General features: G+C 48.1%; 2 protein-coding genes across 2 annotated transcripts; both read left to right on the forward strand.

Annotated features, from left to right (window-relative positions):
* Nucleotides 1–1,796: 1,796 nt before the first annotated feature.
* On the forward strand, nucleotides 1,797–13,183 carry MYG1 (MYG1 exonuclease). The gene is made up of 7 exons (XM_035101215.2): nucleotides 1,797–1,973; nucleotides 3,704–3,816; nucleotides 5,657–5,816; nucleotides 7,783–7,932; nucleotides 9,264–9,386; nucleotides 10,119–10,300; nucleotides 11,407–13,183. Exons 1-7 carry the CDS (start codon nucleotides 1,812–1,814, stop codon nucleotides 11,591–11,593), a joined length of 1,077 nt encoding a protein of 358 aa, XP_034957106.2. The 5' UTR covers nucleotides 1,797–1,811; the 3' UTR covers nucleotides 11,594–13,183.
* A 3,350-nt stretch (nucleotides 13,184–16,533) lies between these two features.
* LOC118077575 (leucine-rich repeat-containing protein 3-like) lies at nucleotides 16,534–17,286 on the forward strand. Its single transcript, XM_060270983.1, has one exon. The coding sequence runs from the start codon at nucleotides 16,534–16,536 to the stop codon at nucleotides 17,284–17,286; it is 753 nt and encodes a 250-aa protein (XP_060126966.1).
* The last annotated feature ends 610 nt before the right edge of the window (nucleotides 17,287–17,896 follow it).

Raw genomic sequence — 17,896 nt, forward strand, 5'->3', positions numbered from 1 at the left:
TCTTTTTATTCCTCTGTACATCTTTGGGCTTTTTTTTTCTAATGGATAAATAGATCTAATATTTAAAAAACCAAAACCTATTCCAGAGCTTTATTGACAGGACAAAGAATGATTGAATACTGTTTTCGTAGTTGTAAGTGTAGAATGCTGTTACCTTATTAATAAAAACGTACTGCTTTGTGAGAAAAAAATCATTTCACTTGAGTGATTTACTTACAGGGGAATCCTGTACAGGTCTGCTCAGAATTAAATCCCATTGAGTTTAGTGGAGTTTACTCTCACAGGCAGGGGCGGAGGGGGCGGGCCGCCCCGGGTGCCACACTGGGAGGGGTGACAAGGTGGCCCCTGCCTCCCTCCAGCTGCGATCTCGCACACTGTCTGGACGGGCTGCTGCTTGCACGGTGACCGTTCAGACTGCTGCGCGAGGGGCATCCCATATGTGCATCTGCGGCATTCCGTATGGAGTGTGCATGCGTGGGATGCCACACATGCGCAGTCCGTACGGGCTGTGCCGCCCTGGGTGCTAGAAAGGGTTCCTCCGCCACTGCTCACAGGCAAGTAGAATAGGATTGCCACTTCATTCTCTCTGGGACGAAGTTGAGCAGCTCATAACCACGTTTTAAAAAGCAGATTTCCTGGCTGCACCAATTCCCCATTATATACCCCACACTTCAAAGAAGAAGAAGAAAATCCAAATGTACAGAGAGCTTTGCTCCATTCTTGCACCGGTCATGGTGGTGTCTCCATAGGAGTCCATAGTTCTTACCTACTATATAGCGACAATTCATTTACGAACCTGCCTTAGTTCAGTAACTAACAGACACAGAAAAGGAGTGCTTCAAGGATGTTTTCAAAGATGCAACATGCCTGAAGATGAAAGCAAAGAAGTTTCTGTCCCCAAAGAAGGTGTTTCAACATGGTTTGGGAAGTTTGAGTGCATTCTTATTGGATGGGGGCGGGCAGGCTGAGATTCCCGCATTGCAGGGGGTTGGACTAGATGACCCTCAGGGAATCCTTTCAACTACACAATTACACACACAAACTCACTCTCTTTGGCACAAGGTTATTCAAAGTCACTGCTATCTGCCACCCCCATTTGTACCAAACATTAGAAAATGGGAGAAGCGTTGCCAGAAGTCCCTGTTAAACTCTGCATAAGCAGGAAACACTTTGTTTGGCCTGCAGACTCTTTCGCACATCTAGGAGTGAAAACTGTCTTTTTTTGGAAGGTTTCTCAAATTGGGGGGGATGCTTGTCCCCTAAATATACTTGCACATGTCTTCTATTTGTGTTCAGGAAGGCGGGTGGGTGGGACAATTGCTGTTGTTGTTTTTTAAAAAACAACCTTCACCCTTCCTTAAGGAGGGCTCACAACAACCCTGTGAGGTAGGATAGACAAAGGGAATGAGTGACTGACTCAAAGTGAGCATGCGCAGCTGAGGAAGCATTCGATCCCAGGTCCTTTGCGAGACGACACATGCAACCCACCACAGTGGCGTTTATGTGTGTAACTTGGGCTTTAAACATTTGAGAAACGCACCCCCATACCATGCCTGGGCGCTCCGCACGTTACTTTTACGAGACATGATGAAGAAGCGTTGCGAGGCTGGTGGCTCCAACTCCACGCCCGCTTTTTCACCCCTCCATAAAATCCCCCTGATGGTTCATCCCCAGCAGTACCGTATTTCCCAAACTTGTAGTCCAGGGACATTGTATTGCGCTTGGGGTCTCAGGAATACGGTAGAAGCGGGCGGGGCGAGCGCGGGGGAGGCAGGAAGCAAAGCGCCTTCCCGGGCCGGCGTTCCATCGCTATGCGCATGCGCTGCGTGTTGGCTGGGATTCCACGCCTGACTCGCAGCCTCATGTCCGGTCCGAAGCGCCCCCGACCGGCCCGCATCGGCACCCACGGCGGCACCTTCCACTGCGACGAGGCGCTCGCGTGTTTCCTCCTGCGGCTGCTGCCCTCTTATCAGGTACGCAGCTGGGGTCTTCTTGTGCACAGGCCGCTTACTCCGGAGTAACACCCCCCCGCGCGCGCGCGCACGTGTGTAGCAGGCGAGTTTCGGGTTGCTACCTTAATCCGGTTTCGATTCGGAAGCCTTTTCAGCTACCCTCCTTCCTTTTCCTCCCACACCCCCGATTCAATTCACACGTGACGTTCCGAGTTGGGCTCTTGCAGGGGCTGATCTTAGGACCACCAGCAACTGCGTGGATGCGGCAACCTGCACGCCGCGCAACTCCCGCGGCCAATGCACTTGCGCAAAAATTTGAATTGCTAAGCGAATCGCACCATCTGTGCAATTAGAATGAGTGTGCATTTATGTATAAATGGGGGTCGGGGTCGGGGTTGGGGGTGGTGGTGTCACGTCTTTGTTGGGACCGCAGCGTGGAGATACGATCTTTAGCTGTTCTGGTATGAATGCACGTGGGCGTAAATCTGTGCTTGCGCGTGTAAAACCTGGAGGTAAATAGCAGGGAATGTAGCTTGTTTGCTTTGCGGTATTTTATACCCTTCCCTTTGGTCAAGACAGCAAAAGCAAGCACAAGTTATTAAATGGTAGTTCTTACAACTCCTGGCTGGTGTCAGCGGCCCTTCTGGGTGTCTTGCACTCTCGGTAAAGAGAATTCCACCATCACCATCCCAGCCCTTGCCCCAGATCAGATCCAGGAGCAGAATAGATGACAATGTCCAGGCCCCGGGGACAAGGCAACTCCTGTCACACACTCTTGAGTCCTGATGGCAGTTTTCCCCTTTACATCCACCTGTCTATATATACCTGAGAACTGAGGATCACACTATGCAGCTGATGAAGTTCGCCAAAGCTACACCACAATAAAATTTGTCTTTAAGGTGCCACAAGACTCTGTACAGTGGTACCTCGGTTTAAGAACAGTCCTGTTTACAAACAATTCGGTTTACGAACTCCGCAAAACCGGAAGTAGTGTCCCGGTTTGCGAACTTTACCACTGTAGTTCTTGTTGCAATAAATTTGTTGCAAACCACACCAAGTCCTAATAGCATAAAGGTAGGAAGCAGGAGCATTGTGGGACTGGAATGGTGCTGGTTTACTCCCTGCAGAAAGGCAATTTGAGGATTTCCATCTTATTAGGACTTGGTGTATTTTGCACTTAATTATAATTCTGCACCAGGGAACCTACATGGATTATGGCATAGCTGCCAAGTTTTCCCTTTTCTCGCGAGGAAGCCTATTCAGCATAAGGGAATTTCCCTTTTAAAAAGGGAGAACTTGGCAGCTATGGGATTATGCAGATTTTCAAGTAGTTTTGCAGTTTCCATAATTTATACAGCTTCTCCTACCAAACTTTGGAGGGGGCGGGGGACAGAAGCTGGGGGAAGCCTTCCCCTTGCTTTCTGAGATTTCACCAGATGTTGCCCATATACTTTAAAAAACTGTCTTCACCATCACGAGAGCTAGAAACTGTTTTTTTCTTAAAGTCACCATCATGCAGAAACACACACCTCACGAAGATCAACTCGAGGGCTTGCATATGGGAGCAAGTGGTCCTGTGCTCTCAGTCACAGGTGTTCATCCTGCCTACCTGGTGTATCTTTTTCACCTGAAGGCACCAAGGAATGGTGAAGAGATAGAGATCAGAAACTGCAAAGCGGACAGCCTGGAATACCACTGGGGCACGATTTGTTTCATGGCTTTTGTTTGTTGTCGCCCTGCTGTGCCCTCAGGATGCAGAGATCATCCGGACACGGGATCCTAAGCTCCTGGCAGAGTGCGACGTGGTGGTGGATGTTGGGGGCGAATATGACCCTCAGAAGCATCGCTACGACCATCACCAGAGGTACTGTTGAATTCCTGCAGACTTTCCTCCCAGTGCTGGCAGCTAGTGGAATAGCAAGGTTACCACCACTTACCCTGTCAGCACAGTTGGTTAGAGCGTGGTGCTGATAATGCCAAAGTTGCAGGTTCGATCCCTGTATGGGACATCTGCCTATTCCTGCATTGCAGGGGGTTGGACTAGATGATCCTCAGGGTCCCTTCCAATTCTATGCTTCTATGACCTTTCAAATCTCTTTTAAAAAAATGTTTTTCCAAATTATTGCATAACTCCAAATATATATCTCATTTTTTGTCACACATTTTCTTGACTACCTGTCCCTCCTTCCCTGGTGTTTATTTATTATTATTATTATTATTATTATTATTATTATTATTATTCCCCCTTAAGAGCTGCATTAAAACACATCTATACTGTACAGTCAAACCTCGGTTGTCAAACGTAATCCGTTCTGGGAGACTGTTTGAAAACTGAAAGTGGAAGCCTCAATACAGTAGGAAACTGACGTCTGGCTTCCAAAAATCATTCAAAAACCAGAGCAGTTACTTCCAGGTTTTCAGAGTTCAAGAGCCGAAACATTCCAAAAGGGGGAGGCGTTCAGGAACCGAGGTTTGACTGTATTTATTTTCTAAGCCCCCAAATCCATATTCCACATTCTTCCATTGCTCATATCTCAAATCCTGCACGTGATTTCGTAGAAGAATGATAGTTTGATAGGTAATCCACCAATGGCTTCCATTCTTCTATGAAGATATCAGCTTGTCCTCTTATTTTAGCCGTCAGTTTCGCCATTTCCACATAGTCCATTGGTTTTATAAGCCATTCTTCCATTGCGGGGAGTCTCTGTGTCTTTCCATTTCTGTGCATATAAAGTTCTAGCTGCGGCTGTTGCATGCATAAAAAGGTTAGTCAGAGGTTGTTTTTTGAATCTCCGTCCCTATTATCCCCAACCAAAAGGCTTTAGGTTTTTGGGGAATGGTCCATTTCAACATCTTTTTCAGTTCATTGTATATCATTTCCTAGAAACCCTTAGCCTTCGGACCTTTCAAATCTAGCCCTATCCTTTCTAGTGCTGCCTACCACCACCCTCTCATCTGGTGTGCAGTCCATGCAGAACCGAAAGGGCAAAAGACAACAAGCCCAGGAGCAAAGAGACAGGAAGAGCCACATCAGAACAGAGAGCCTGTGGCCCTCCAGATGTTGGGCTCTATCAGCTCTAGCCAGCACGACCAGTGGTTGGGGATGATGGGAGTTGTAGTCCGACAACATCTGGAGGGCCACAACCTCCCCATCTTTGTTGTAAGAGGTTCAGCCCCAACTAAGGAGAGTTCTGTAGTGGAGAAAACCTTGGTAACTTGAAAGAGTTGTGCAAACTGACATGCATATGTAAGTTCCCCTAATTCCCTTTCACATTCCATGTTTCCTTAAACCAGGCATCCCCAAACTTCGGCCCTCCAGATGTTTTGGACTACAATTCCCATCATCCCTGACCACTGGTCCTGTTAGCTAGGGATCATGGGAGTTGTAGGCCAAAATATCTGGAGGGCCGCAGTTTGGGGATGCCAGCCTTAAACAGCTTGTTCCAGATATCCAATGCACTTCCCTCCTTACAATATTCCTGTTGCACTGCTGTTTCCAAGAGTTGCTCATTAATAAGACACACTAATTGCAGGAGTTTGTATACGAAAGGGGGTGGGTCTCAGAATTTTGGGTCTGGGGCCCTGGGAAATTTTCATTTCCTTGGGGTTGGTATTATTTGCTTGGAAAGGGGAGCGTTCCAGGCTTTCCTCCCTCTTTCGGGTTGTCCTTTATTGACTCCCCCGATCCCACCTTGTTCCCGCAGGTCATTCGGGGATTCCATGCACAGCCTGAAGCCTGACAAACCTTGGCTGACCAAACTGAGCAGTGCAGGGTTGGTTTACACCCATTTTGGCTCTGAGATTTTGGCGAAGCAGCTGGGCCTCAAGGAGGAGGATCCCGTCGTGCATGTGCTCTATGACAAGGTTTGTGAGAGCCCTTCCCAACATCAAAAGCCTCTGGAACAATGGGGGGAATGAATGAACTCAACCCCTTGGGCTATTTCTTGCAGGGATGGGGAAACCTGTGGCCCACTGGGTATTTCCGGACTCCTATCTCCTTATCCGTGCCCATTGGCCCTGCTGGGCATCGAGGGCCACAGCATCTCCACCCCTGCTTTGGTGTATTCCAAAGAAGGGCAAGGTACCCCATGTTTCCAAATTAAGATAGGAGGTACATTTCGTTCTTGAGGCCAAAATATTTATTTTGAAACGATGAAAGAGCAAGAGCCGACTGCCTCGGGTCCCCTTTCTTCCTGCGTGAGTCACTGTTTTGAGCATGCTATCTAACTGGATTAATCTAATTGCTATCTATCTAACCAAGATCATGGCCACTGGTCCCATCACCTCCTGGCAAATAGAAGGGGAAGAAATGGAGGCAGTGAGAGATTTTACTTTCTTGGGCTCCTTGATCACTGCAGGTGGTGACAGCAGTCACGAAATTAAAAGACGCCTGCTTCTTGGGAGAAAAGAAATGACAAACCTAGACAGCATCTTAAAAAGCAGAGACATCACCTTGCCTACAAAGGTCCGTATAGTTAAAGCTATGGTTTTCCCAGTAGTGATGTATGGAAGTGAGAGCTGGACCATAAAGAAGGCTGATCGCCGAAGAATTGATGCTTTTGAATTATGGTGCTGGAGGAGACTCTTGAGAGTCCCATGGACTGCAAGAAGATCAAACCTATCCATTCTGAAGGAAATCAGCCCTGAGTGCTCACTGGAAGGAAGCTGAGGCTCCAATACTTTGGCCACCTCATGAGAAGAGAAGAATCCTTGGAAAAGACCCTGATGTTGAGAAAGATTGAGGGCACTAGGAGAAGGGGACGACAGAGGACGAGATGGTTGGACAGTGTTCTCAAAGCTACGAACATGAGTTTGACCAAACTGCGGGAGGCAGTGCAAGACAGGAGTGCCTGGCGTGCTCTGGTCCATGGGGTCACGAAGAGTCGGACACGACTAAACGACAACATCTAACTGGAGGCTGTGTGCCAATACAAAACGCCAAATGAGGTCATCACAGCAGGACGTTGTCATTCAATGGGTGCCGAGCTAGACTTGGGTATTGTTATCTGATTGTGGCCACAAGGATCAGGGGTGATGAGATCTGGAATCCAACAATCAGGAGGACCACCACAGGTTAGCCACCTTGGCTGTAGTGGCGTTGGTGGTACTGATCCAGCAGTGCTGCCTTATGCATATTGTTGACCTGTCCAGTTGTCTAACTGGCAGTTACCAATAACACAGCTTTGTGAGACAGAAGGATAGCAGAGAAATCTATCTGCCTACGAACAACTTTAGCTGTGTTCCAGACACTTGCAAAAAATACTCGCCCAGTGTGCTCCGTTGCAAATGTCAAGCCTTGTTTCTAAAACGTCTAGAAACCTTTTCCTCTTGAGTTCAGATAACAGTTTGTAGCAGCGGAAACTTTATCAGACTTTCAGTGCCTTTCCATGCCTGAGAAATAACTGACGTCCACTCCCTTGTTCATTAAAACAGAGAGATTTATTGCTTAGAGCAACTCAGCCGGGAGAGTTCAAACCCGTCTCGCTGGAAGCTGCGACGCGAACAGACAGAATAAAAACATACGGTCTCATATAACAGAAGGTTACAACAGCAACAGGTACTACTTCCTGTTTATATGAGAACAAGCCCCGTGGTACAAAGGACGACATGCTGAGCTATTAACCCTCTCAGTTCACACATATATCTGTGGGGCTTCCCCTTGATGCCCTCGCTGCTGAATCTGACCTTGGGAAGTATCTGCCATGCCCCTAAAGTATGCAGGCATGGGGGCTGAATCTTAGCGGGGTTCCAACCTCCCTGTGATCCACAAAACCTAATTTTCCAGGGCAGGTCACTCAACTGAACTTTCTTGTTCTCTCCCTCCCGCTAGTTGTACGAGAACTTTGTGGAAGAGATCGATGCCATAGACAACGGCATCTCCCAATGGGATGGGGAACCTCACTATGCCATGACCACCAATGTGAGCTCCAGGGTTGCCTACCTGAACCCCCGCTGGAATGACAAGGATCAAGACACCGAGGTAGGGATCTGAATTGTATTTGTATTTTCCAGCTCTCTGTGTCCCAGTTAGGAAAACGAAGGAGTAAAAAGACCTCCAAGTAGTAATAATAATAAATAAATAAGAAGAAGAATAAATTTTTATTTATACCCCGCCCTCCCCAGTCAAAACCGGGTTCAGGGCGGCTAACACCAATAAAATTACAATAAGACATAAAAGAAAAGAAAACAATTTATTAAAATACAGATTAAAATACAATATTAAAATTTAAAATGCAGCCTCATTTTAAGTAGTCCATAAATCCAAACCACGAGGGAGGAAAACACAGGGGTCAGACTGAATCCAACCCAAAGGAACAGTAGACGGAACAGCTCTGTCTTGCAGGCCCTGCGGAAAGATGACAAATCCCGCAGGGCCCTGGTCTCCTGTGAAAGAGCGTTCCACCAAGTTGGGGCCAATGCTGAAAAGGCCCTGGCCCTAGTTGAGGCCAATCTAGCCACCTTATGGCTCGGGATCTCCAGAATATTGTTGTTTGTGGACCTTAAGGTCCTCCGCGGGGCATACCAGGAGAGGCGGTCCCGTAGGTACGAGGGTCCGAAGCTGCATAGATTCAGGCATAGTAGATTCAGGCAAGTATATTCAGGCATAAAATAATAAGACACATTTGTTAACTTGTGCCTTTCACTAAATGGGGAGCTGGTTGGGTGACTTCTGAATGATGGGGCTGCATCCTTAAGAACCACAGAGTGCGACCTCGGTGGTTAATTCTGGAGATCCATGGAAGAACAGTTTAGATTGGCCCCGGTGCCTCTTCTAATCTGCATGAAGCTGTTGTGAGCAGAGGGCCTCAAGGTGTTGTGCGAGTGTGTGCCCCAGAGTGGTCAAGCTTTGCGATGTCTCAAAGCGACCAGCATTTTGTACTGAGACGTCCGTTCCAACTTCCCAAAGGCTTTTTTCCACCCATTGCTGCCAACTCAGGTTCAAGTACTCAGGGGCCTGGCACCGCAGCTCAGCGCCCTAATCTCTTTCCCTTCGAGGGCCAGGCTCCTTGTGGCGTCTGTGGCCTGGTGACTGCCTTCGCCTGACCATCACTGGCTAGGACGTGTCTCTCCTGTCCGCTGGAGCAAATCTCAGCTGATAAAGAGCAAAGAGGCAGCAGCAGCAAGATTAAAAACCCGAGTCGTTGGCTTATCTCGAACAGTGTTGAGAGAGGTTGTCCAGGGGCCGCCACCTTGCACTCTCCAAATAAGCCAGCAGCTAAGGCATGCGTGGGGCAGGCTGCATGACCCGAGGGAGCGATTCCACATGGCTTCGGAGAAGATAATTTGCCGACCCTGTGCTTTGTTTCCCAGCCTGGTTTCCAGAAGGCCATGGAGCTGGTAGGCAACGAATTCTTGGACCGCCTCGATTACTATTACCGTGCCTGGATTCCTGCGCGCACCCTTGTGGAGAAGGCCATCCAGCAGCGCTTTGAGGTATACCCCTGCCACTTCCCCAGGGGGCATCACGAGAGGAGGGCAGGTCTAAAGGACTCTGAACACACCTCTGAATGTGCTTCCAGCTCCCGTTCTCACTAAGCACCTGCTTTCCCGTGAGATGAGATTTCTTGTGAGGTGGCTCCCCAAGGAGGAAGAACGGTGTAAATGCAATTTCTCTGGCATGATGTGTGCGCATGCAACTATCTTGCTGTGTGTTTGCATGATGGGGAAGGCCCGTAGCTAAGTGACTGAGCATCCGTTTTGTGTGCAGAAGGTCTCAGGGTTTAATCCCTGGCAACTGCTGGTGAGTCCTTTGTCTGGAAATCTTGGAGGGCTGCTGCCAGTCAGTGTAAACAGTACTGGCCCAGATGGATCAATGGCCTGTGTTCCTAGCAGGTGGGAGGACATGGGTGGAAATGACTCACACACAGCTGTGCCTCTTGCTTTCCACCCTGGCGGAAGCTCACTTTGCACCCCCTCCAGTTGTGGAGCCGTAAGCAGAGCGAGCACATAATATTGAGGACTAGAAACTTTTAAAGAAATAAAGAAAAACGAGTGGTTTAGACCTCCAGCGGCCTGATGGTGCCCCCTAGGTTTTGCACAAGAGTCTGGAACAGTAAGCTTCCTGATCTTACCTGGCAGACATCTCTCACCTTTTTGCACATAGTCCTCCTATGTCTGCTGGCGCAGTTGGTGGCTGTGAATGACACGCATCTCCTTCCTTGGCAGGTTGACCCTAGCGGTGAGATTCTGGTGTTGGCCCAGGGTGGCTGCCCATGGAAGGAGCACCTTTTCAACCTCGAGCAAGAGCTGGGCATAAAGAAGCCTCTCAAATTTGTCCTGTACACGGATCTGGGGGGCCAGTGGCGGGTGCAGTGTGTTCCTGCTGCGCTGCACACCTTCCAGAACAGGTGAGCAAGGGATATGAAATGCCCCCCCTTTGTGTCCTATATTGTGGGATGGGGAGAGCATTTTGAAATCCCATAACTCTGGGGAGCCCCCAAATGCAGGACACCATCTCTCACCCTTGACTTATATTTTCATTTAAACCTGATTAATAATTCTGTCCCTTAAAGAAAGGGGTGGTCAATGTGGCAGCCTCCAGATGCTTTGAACTACAGTTCCCATAATCCTCGGCCAGTATGGCCAGTGTTCAAGGATGATGGAAATGTAGTTCACGCTGGCTACCCCTGCTATCAATCTGTTGCAGCCAGATCAGAAGAGAGTCCTGCGGCACCGTAGAGATTTATCAAATTCATTGCGGCATGAATTTATGGACGAGAGTCCACTCCCTCGGGCTAATGAATCAAATACGACATAAGGCTAGAACTAACTTCTTCAAATAGTGAAGTGATCATCTAAGCAGGCATCTGAGGTTGAGAGCTGCAGCCCTTGTAAGCAGACACTACAATAAGTTGTCATCTTTCCAAAAACTGGTGATTTTGCTGTAGCAAACATAATGCAGCTCCCTTTTTTCAGTCTTTATGAAGTATATTGGGAGAGAGCTCTGACTTTCTGGCAGCGCACATGTCTTGCATGAAAGTGCTCCTAAGTTCAATCCTTGTCCTACCCAGGTAAAACTGGGAAAGATCCCCCCTCCTGAAAGCCTTTTAATTGTCAGTGAAGACATTTTTTTTTAAAAAAAAACCATGTGCCAAAGCAGAGCCTTCTTCCCCTTCTTGTGGGATACCATCCCTCTCATTTTCTTCAGGTGCCCTTCCTAGACCTAGTGTCGCATAGTGGTTAGAGTGTTGGTCTTTGACCTGGGAGACCAGGATTCAAATCCCCCCCCCTTGGCCACGAAGCTCGCTGGGTGACCTTGAGCCAGTCACAGCCTTTCAGCCTGACCTACCTCACAGGGTTGTTGTGGGGGGATAAAATAGGGAGGAGAACTACGTACGCCACCTGGAGCTCCTCTGAGGAAAGGTTGGTTATATAAACATGATAAATAATATTAGATTCAAAGCTTGTGGGTTTTCTTTCAGTCATTCTTGGCTCTCGCTTTCCCTCCCATCAGGTTGTCGCTTCTGGCCGAATGGTGTGGTTTACGCGATGAGGAGCTCTCTCAGGCCAGTGGGATCCCCGGCTGCGTCTTTGTGCACGCCAGCGGCTTCATCGGGGGGAACCGCACCAAGGAGGGGGCGCTAGAAATGGCGCGGAAGACATTGGCGCGGGAGGTCGAATCCGGCGCGAGCAGCTCATGAGGCTCAAAGCCCCACACAGTTGGACTGGGGGGGGGGGGGAGAGATTGTGGGTTTGCCATAAACTTTGATTTTTATTTTTTTTAAAGCAGCCTTTTTTGGTATGTTTTATGAAGGAAATTGTTGGTAGAAGCAAAGGGACAAAATAAAAATGAATCATTAAAATACAAATTGTGAAACGGCGCAGCACTATTCAAAGCCCTTTAAAAAAAAAGTCAGTTCCCAAAAGCCTGTCAGAAGAAAGTGGCTTTCACCTGCCAGAGGAAGGACAAAGAGGCTCACTGGGACGGACGTTCCGAAGTATGGGAGGAGCCACCACCAAGAAGGCCCTTGCCCATGTCTCCAGACTAAAGCCTAGAGGCCATGTCTGGCCCCTGGGTCTGAGGTTTCCCCACCTCGATTGAAAAGATCCAAGCTAGATGGACAGATGCAACAGCAGCCATCTTCATACCCTGATTAGTGGCTCCTGCGCTGAAGTTTATTGCATCCAAATTTAGGGACTTCACTGCATTATTTTGCTTAGCACCCTCCATGCCTCCTAAGCCTTTCTGCCTCCCCCCCCCCCCAATATCCAATGCACTCAACATGCCCAGTCTGGGTTCAATTCTGGGTAATTGAGACATTTTGGCCAATCCTAAATACAGTGGTATCTTGGATTCTCAAACTTAATCCGTTCTGGAAGTCTGTTCCAGAACCAAAGCATCCCAAAACCAAGGCGCGCTTTCCCATAGAAAGTAATGCAAAACGGATTAATCTGTTCCAGATTTTTAAAAACAACCCCTAAAACAGCAATTTAACATGAATTTTACTATCTCATGAGACCATTGATCCATAAAACGAAAGCAATAATCATTGTACTGTACTGTAAAATAAGTAAGATGGTATTGTAGATGATAGAAAATAAAATTGAATTTTTTTTTCTTACCTGCACTGATGATAGTCATTGTTTGGATGGGGGGCTTTTATCCATTTATGCAGTCACAGAGTCAATCAATCAGTAGCTGAACTGGGTTCCACACAATCACAAAAACGAATCAACCGAAAAAGCCTCAAAAACAAAAACGCCAAACTTAATCCGTTCCGGAAGTCCGTTTGACTTCTGAAATGTTCAAAAGCCAAGGTGCAGCTTCTGATTGGTGCAGGTGTTCTGATAGGCGACAACCGCATCAGTCGTTCGGCTTCCGAAAAATGTTCAAAAACCAGAACACTTACTTCCGGGTTTTCGGTGTTTGGGAACCAAGGAGTTTGAGAACCAAGGTACCACTGTACAGCAGAACTGAGTTTCACAAGCATAGCTGTCCCTTCTTCTGCTGCTGCTCATGCAGTCCAGCAGAGGCAGGCTGTCCCCTCTCGGTTGTCAGCGCTTGTGCGTGTCTCAAGCTCTTTTGCTGATGGGCAGTAGACCGAGCAGCTGAGCCAGGAGGATGCACTCCTAGAATCCTGCCCCCAAGGGCTTCTGCCACCTGCCCACCTGCTCCCAAAGGAAGCCCAGCAGATGTTTCAGGTGCTACTGAGATGGTCCCTGGAGCTGCAGTCAGACCGGACCTGCTTCGGACCAGACTGACCACGACTGCGCTGTTCACACAGGTGTGTTTGGAGCAGTGAGAACTACGGGGGTGGGGGTGGGGTGGGGTGCAGGGTGAGAGTTGCAACTAAGGCTTAAAACAAACAGACTCCTGTGGTCTTTTAAGAGCAGCCCGAAACAGAAACTCAACAGAGACTGCTCTCCCTAGCTCGGTATATAATTGATAGTTGTGGATTTAAAAAATATAGAAGATTATCTAACAGGAAATCCTAGGGTTTTGTTGTTGTTGTTGTTGTTGTTGTTGTAAGGTGGGGCTCAAGGTGGGGTTACAATGGATCTCCCCCTCCTCATTTGATCCCCACAGCAACCCTGCGAAGTAGGCTGGGCTGAGAGGAATGACTGGCCCAAGGTCACCCAGCGAGCTTTGTGGCCAAATGTGGATTTGAACTCTGGCCACCCAGGTTCTCTAACCATTACGCAACGCTGAGGTTTTGAGTTCCCAAACTGGGAAGGTGTATGGGGGCCTGCTCTCACGCCCTTGAAGAGCACAAGGGGGTCTTTTTCACAGCATCAAACCAAACATGACCTGCTAACGTCTGCATGCAGCTCTTAAAGGCGCTGCGCAGAGGCTGCTTGGAAATTTGGCAACCCTAAGTGAGCAAGTGACTTAAGAAACACAGTCAACTGTTGAATAAGTCACTGAGTGCAGACTAACCCACTTCATACAAGTTTTGGCAATGTTCCTGAACGAGCCCTTTTTGGGACGCAGTAGCTAAGCAAATTAATATAGTCCTGAAATACCAGGAGCATTTTTTTTCATCCTTGTGGCTGCAATCCCATCCCAGCTCTACCTGCGTGAGTGAGCCCCAAGGGAATGCACTGTTACAGCACAAGTCTACGTATATTTACCTGGAAGTAAGAGCTACGGTGTTCAATGGGGATTGCTCTCCTCAGGTACGTATGCGCAGGGTTGTGAGCCTTTATCTACTCTGAATCTGTATTTCTGTCACCTGGGTGCTTAATCCTAAAGGATGGAAAGCATGGCTTGCTAGAGAAACCTTGAAAGAGAGAAACTAGGGCACCAGCAGGAGGAAATATTAAACCCAGGGTTCCTCCAGATGACCTTATTGCGCATTCATCCTGATTTGCTCGCACAAAGCTTAGATGGTGGTTGAACAAGGTCAGGTCTTTATTGTTTAGATTTCCTTTCGTGGGGTGGTTATATGACAATATGCAATCGTCCCGATTTGCTTGAGGATTGTTTGCATGTCTTATTGTTCGTTTAACCTACACTTTTGAGAGAGCCTTTCCCTGTAATTTTCCAAACTGCAAGAAGTCTGTCGCTTTTTAAGCGGATTTGTTGGGCTAGGGCGACAGGGTGCTTTAATAAACTTTTATTACACAAACCTAAAATTCCACTATGCGCTTGAATCCCTGAAAACTGACAGTCTGGAGGAACCTGCATTTAATTCAGAGTGAGAAAACAGCTTTTAATAGATACTTTGGATCACCCTCTTTTGGAGGTAGGTGTGTAATTAGTAAAAGATATATGCACAACTCAGGTTATCCCATCCCAGTGCAGAGGTGCAACAGATTTACTCACCCTCAGAAGAAGCACAACCAAAACAGTGACTCATACAGAAGCAAATGGGGTGAGCACTGGTTTTCTTACTCAAGGAATCATATAGCTGGAAGAGACTTTGCAGGTTGTTTAGTCCAGCATTAAATGGTTGTATCTTGGTAAGTCTGCTCCATATACATGACAAAAAAGGAGATCATCATATTTCAGTGTGTTTTTGTTTCTGACTCCCCTCATTCTGGTAAATTCAGTTAATTTCACCATCGTTGCAAAATGGTATCCATTCATAATCCAGTCTTTTTTAATCTTGGTATTTGAGATGGGCGCCATTTGGCAGCTAAGTGATGCATAATAAAATTTTCTTACCAGAATGACATGCTCAGAAATGTATCTTTTCCCATATATCCCAGAATAATCAACAATGGGCTTAAAGGTAATTGACATCCAATTATAACTTCAAAAGCCTGAATAGTTTTCCCCCAGTCATCCTTCGTGTCTTCAGATTAGCTCCCACTTTTCTAGGTCTGATCACCATTCTTGCTACGTGGTGGGAAGTTAGATAGTCCCAAGAGTTTTTAGTTGTTATTATTATTACTGCTCCCACACATTTTATAAGCACTGAACATCATTCACCGCCACCAACCCAAGTATTATTCTAATAGACTATTTCCACTGTCGAAGCAGGTTTATCTGTGATTGTGTGTCTGTCATTCCAATTTTTCCACATTCAGCTACACAGCCATTTTATTTGCTGCTGAATTAGAGGGGGATGTGAAAACTCTGAAGTGGCATGGCATGGGCATTTAGAAGACCTCCCTAAACAGATTGTGCTGTCAGAGGGTATGTGTCAAGAATAAAATATAAAGCAAATTTGGAAAGAGGCTCCTTTCAAGGAACACAAAAGTTATGGGCGCAGAACTGAGCACAGCAGCATTTGCAACATATAGCAGGATTTACAATCTGGAGAAACACTTAATAAGTTTTAGAAAAGCTAAAGTGCTGTGAGGGAGCAAAAGGGAGAGCAGTGGGTTGAGAGAGAGAGAAAACAGTTGTCCCAAATGATCACTATGGTAATGATCAGATCACTACAAAGAACCAATTTCCACTTTTAAAAACAAGAAAATCGCAAATCAAGGTGAGATGCGAACGGCAGCACATACCTGGAGCAGATGTTGAAGCCTGGTTTTAAAAAAATGCTAGTGCGGTCAGTCCTTTTTTCCTGGGGGTACTCAAGGGTAAAAGGTACCAGCACATTTTTTTCTGGAAGGAAAACACGGGTTAAAAGGGTGGTCCTTACTGTGGTTTTTTAAAAAAGGTAAAGGACCGCTGGACGGTTAAGCCCAGTCAAAGGTGACTATGGGGTTGCGGCGCTCATCTTGCTTTCAGGCCGAGGGAGCTGGCGTTTGTCCACAGCTAGCTTTCAGGGTCATGTAGCCAGCAGGACTAAGCTGCTTCTGGCGCAATGGAACAGAGTGCACAGAAACGCTGTTTACCTTCCTGCCACAGTGGTACCTATTTATCTACTTGCACTGGCATGCTAGGTTGGCAGGAGCTGGGACAGAGCTCACCCCATCGCGGGGATTCGAACTGCCAATATTCTGATCAGCAAGTCCAAGAGGCTCAGTGGTTTAGACCACAACGCCACCCGTGTCCCGGTAACTTACTGTAACAGCACTGGGTGTGGTAATATTGTTAAAACCAACCCATGGAATGTGTTAGGAGGCTCTTTCTCACTGGCTCATTTTTGTCTCCCCTGCCCTTTTTCAGGTAAGATTCTGGTCCCTCCGCCACCTCTTCGTGAACTCGCAACACCCGGAGAGAGAAGAGAGCAATGCAGAGATGCCAGCATCGTTCTCCCTCTTCCTCCTGGTCCTGATCCTGCACGGCGGCCTCCCCTGCCCACAGAGCTGTGACTGCCCACCGGGGAGCGGCGTGGTGTGGTGCAACCGGAAAGACCTGGTGACCATCCCTTTCGACATCCCCCACGACACCCAGGTCCTCTACCTGGACTCCAACTGGATCACCCACGTCCCCAACGGGGCCTTCTACGGCCTGAAGCAGCTCCGCGAGCTTCACTTGGCCGACAACCTCATCGAGAGCATAGCGCCGGGGGCCTTCCGGGGCCTGGGCGGGGGGCTGAGGCTGCTGGACCTTTCCGGCAACCAGCTGGAGAGGATGGAGTTCGCCCCCTTTGCCATGCTCACCTGGGCCCGGCTAGAGCTGTACGACAACCCCTGGCACTGCGACTGCTCCCTGCAGAAGCTGGTGGAGGCTCTTCCTCTGGACGCAGAGACCGTGGAGGACGTCGTGTGTGCCACTGCGGAGTGGGAGGAATACACCGGGAAGACCTTAGCTCGCTTGCTCAACACCGGCGTCAACTTCTGCCTGGGCCAGCAGAGGAACACGGACCTGGCCATGCTGCTCACCATGTTTTGCTGGTTCGCCGTGGTCATCACCTATGTCATCTATTACGTCCGACGCAACCAAGCAGAGTCCCGGCGACACTTGGAGTATCTCAAGTCGCTGCCCCTGCCCAGCAAGCAGCCCAGCCCGGAGGAGCTGGAAGAAGACACCCTCAGCACCATCCTCTGAGAACCAAGGGTTCTGAGGAGGGCCCCCCCCCAACAAACAGAAACTGCTTTGAAAATGGTTATAAAACTATTGTTAACTGTTGTCAGCTTCTTCCTATCAAGAAACCTGGGAATTAGGTGTGTGAGTGAGGACCTTGGTGGGTTGGTTCCTCCTTAAAACTGCCCTTGGACCCCAGTTCTTGCTTTCCTAACCCTATGACCTCCTAGCAATTGAAAGAGGGCCAACCTCATATGCCTGCTGGTTGGAAGCCAAAAATGATTTGCTGAAGATCCGATTTCCCCCTTCTGCACAATTTCTTTTTCTGAATTACAGGCTGCATTGCTCCTATGCAGCAAACCCAATCCACACACACACACACACACACACACACACACACCCCTGCAGAGAGTCCTCAAGCTTCTCTTTTCCCATTTGCCAGGGATTTAGGCAAAGATATTACAGCTTAATGCTAGGGGGATTAACCATGAAACAATCATAAGTCCCTGTTCTCTTAATCCCTTATTTTGACTGGGGCGTTTCTGCCCCATCTGTTCCGCTGCAGCCACTTCCCTTTCAGTGGCTTTTTCTGCCTCCTTCCAGTCCCCTTTTCTCCACATTGTGTGGCAGGGAA

This window comes from Zootoca vivipara, chromosome 2 (genome assembly GCF_963506605.1).
Source record: "Zootoca vivipara chromosome 2, rZooViv1.1, whole genome shotgun sequence".
NCBI lineage: Eukaryota > Metazoa > Chordata > Lepidosauria > Squamata > Lacertidae > Zootoca > Zootoca vivipara.

Coding starts and splice junctions, on each gene's coding strand:
- MYG1 (XM_035101215.2), top strand. CDS start 1,812: ATGCGCATGCGCTGCGTGTTGGCTGGGATTCCACGCCTGACTCGCAGC. Junction 5,817..7,782: donor TGCATGTGCTCTATGACAAG/GTTTGTGAGAGC, acceptor CCCTCCCGCTAG/TTGTACGAGAACTTTGTGGA. Junction 9,387..10,118: donor CCATCCAGCAGCGCTTTGAG/GTATACCCCTGC, acceptor CTTCCTTGGCAG/GTTGACCCTAGCGGTGAGAT.
- LOC118077575 (XM_060270983.1), top strand. CDS start 16,534: ATGCCAGCATCGTTCTCCCTCTTCCTCCTGGTCCTGATCCTGCACGGC.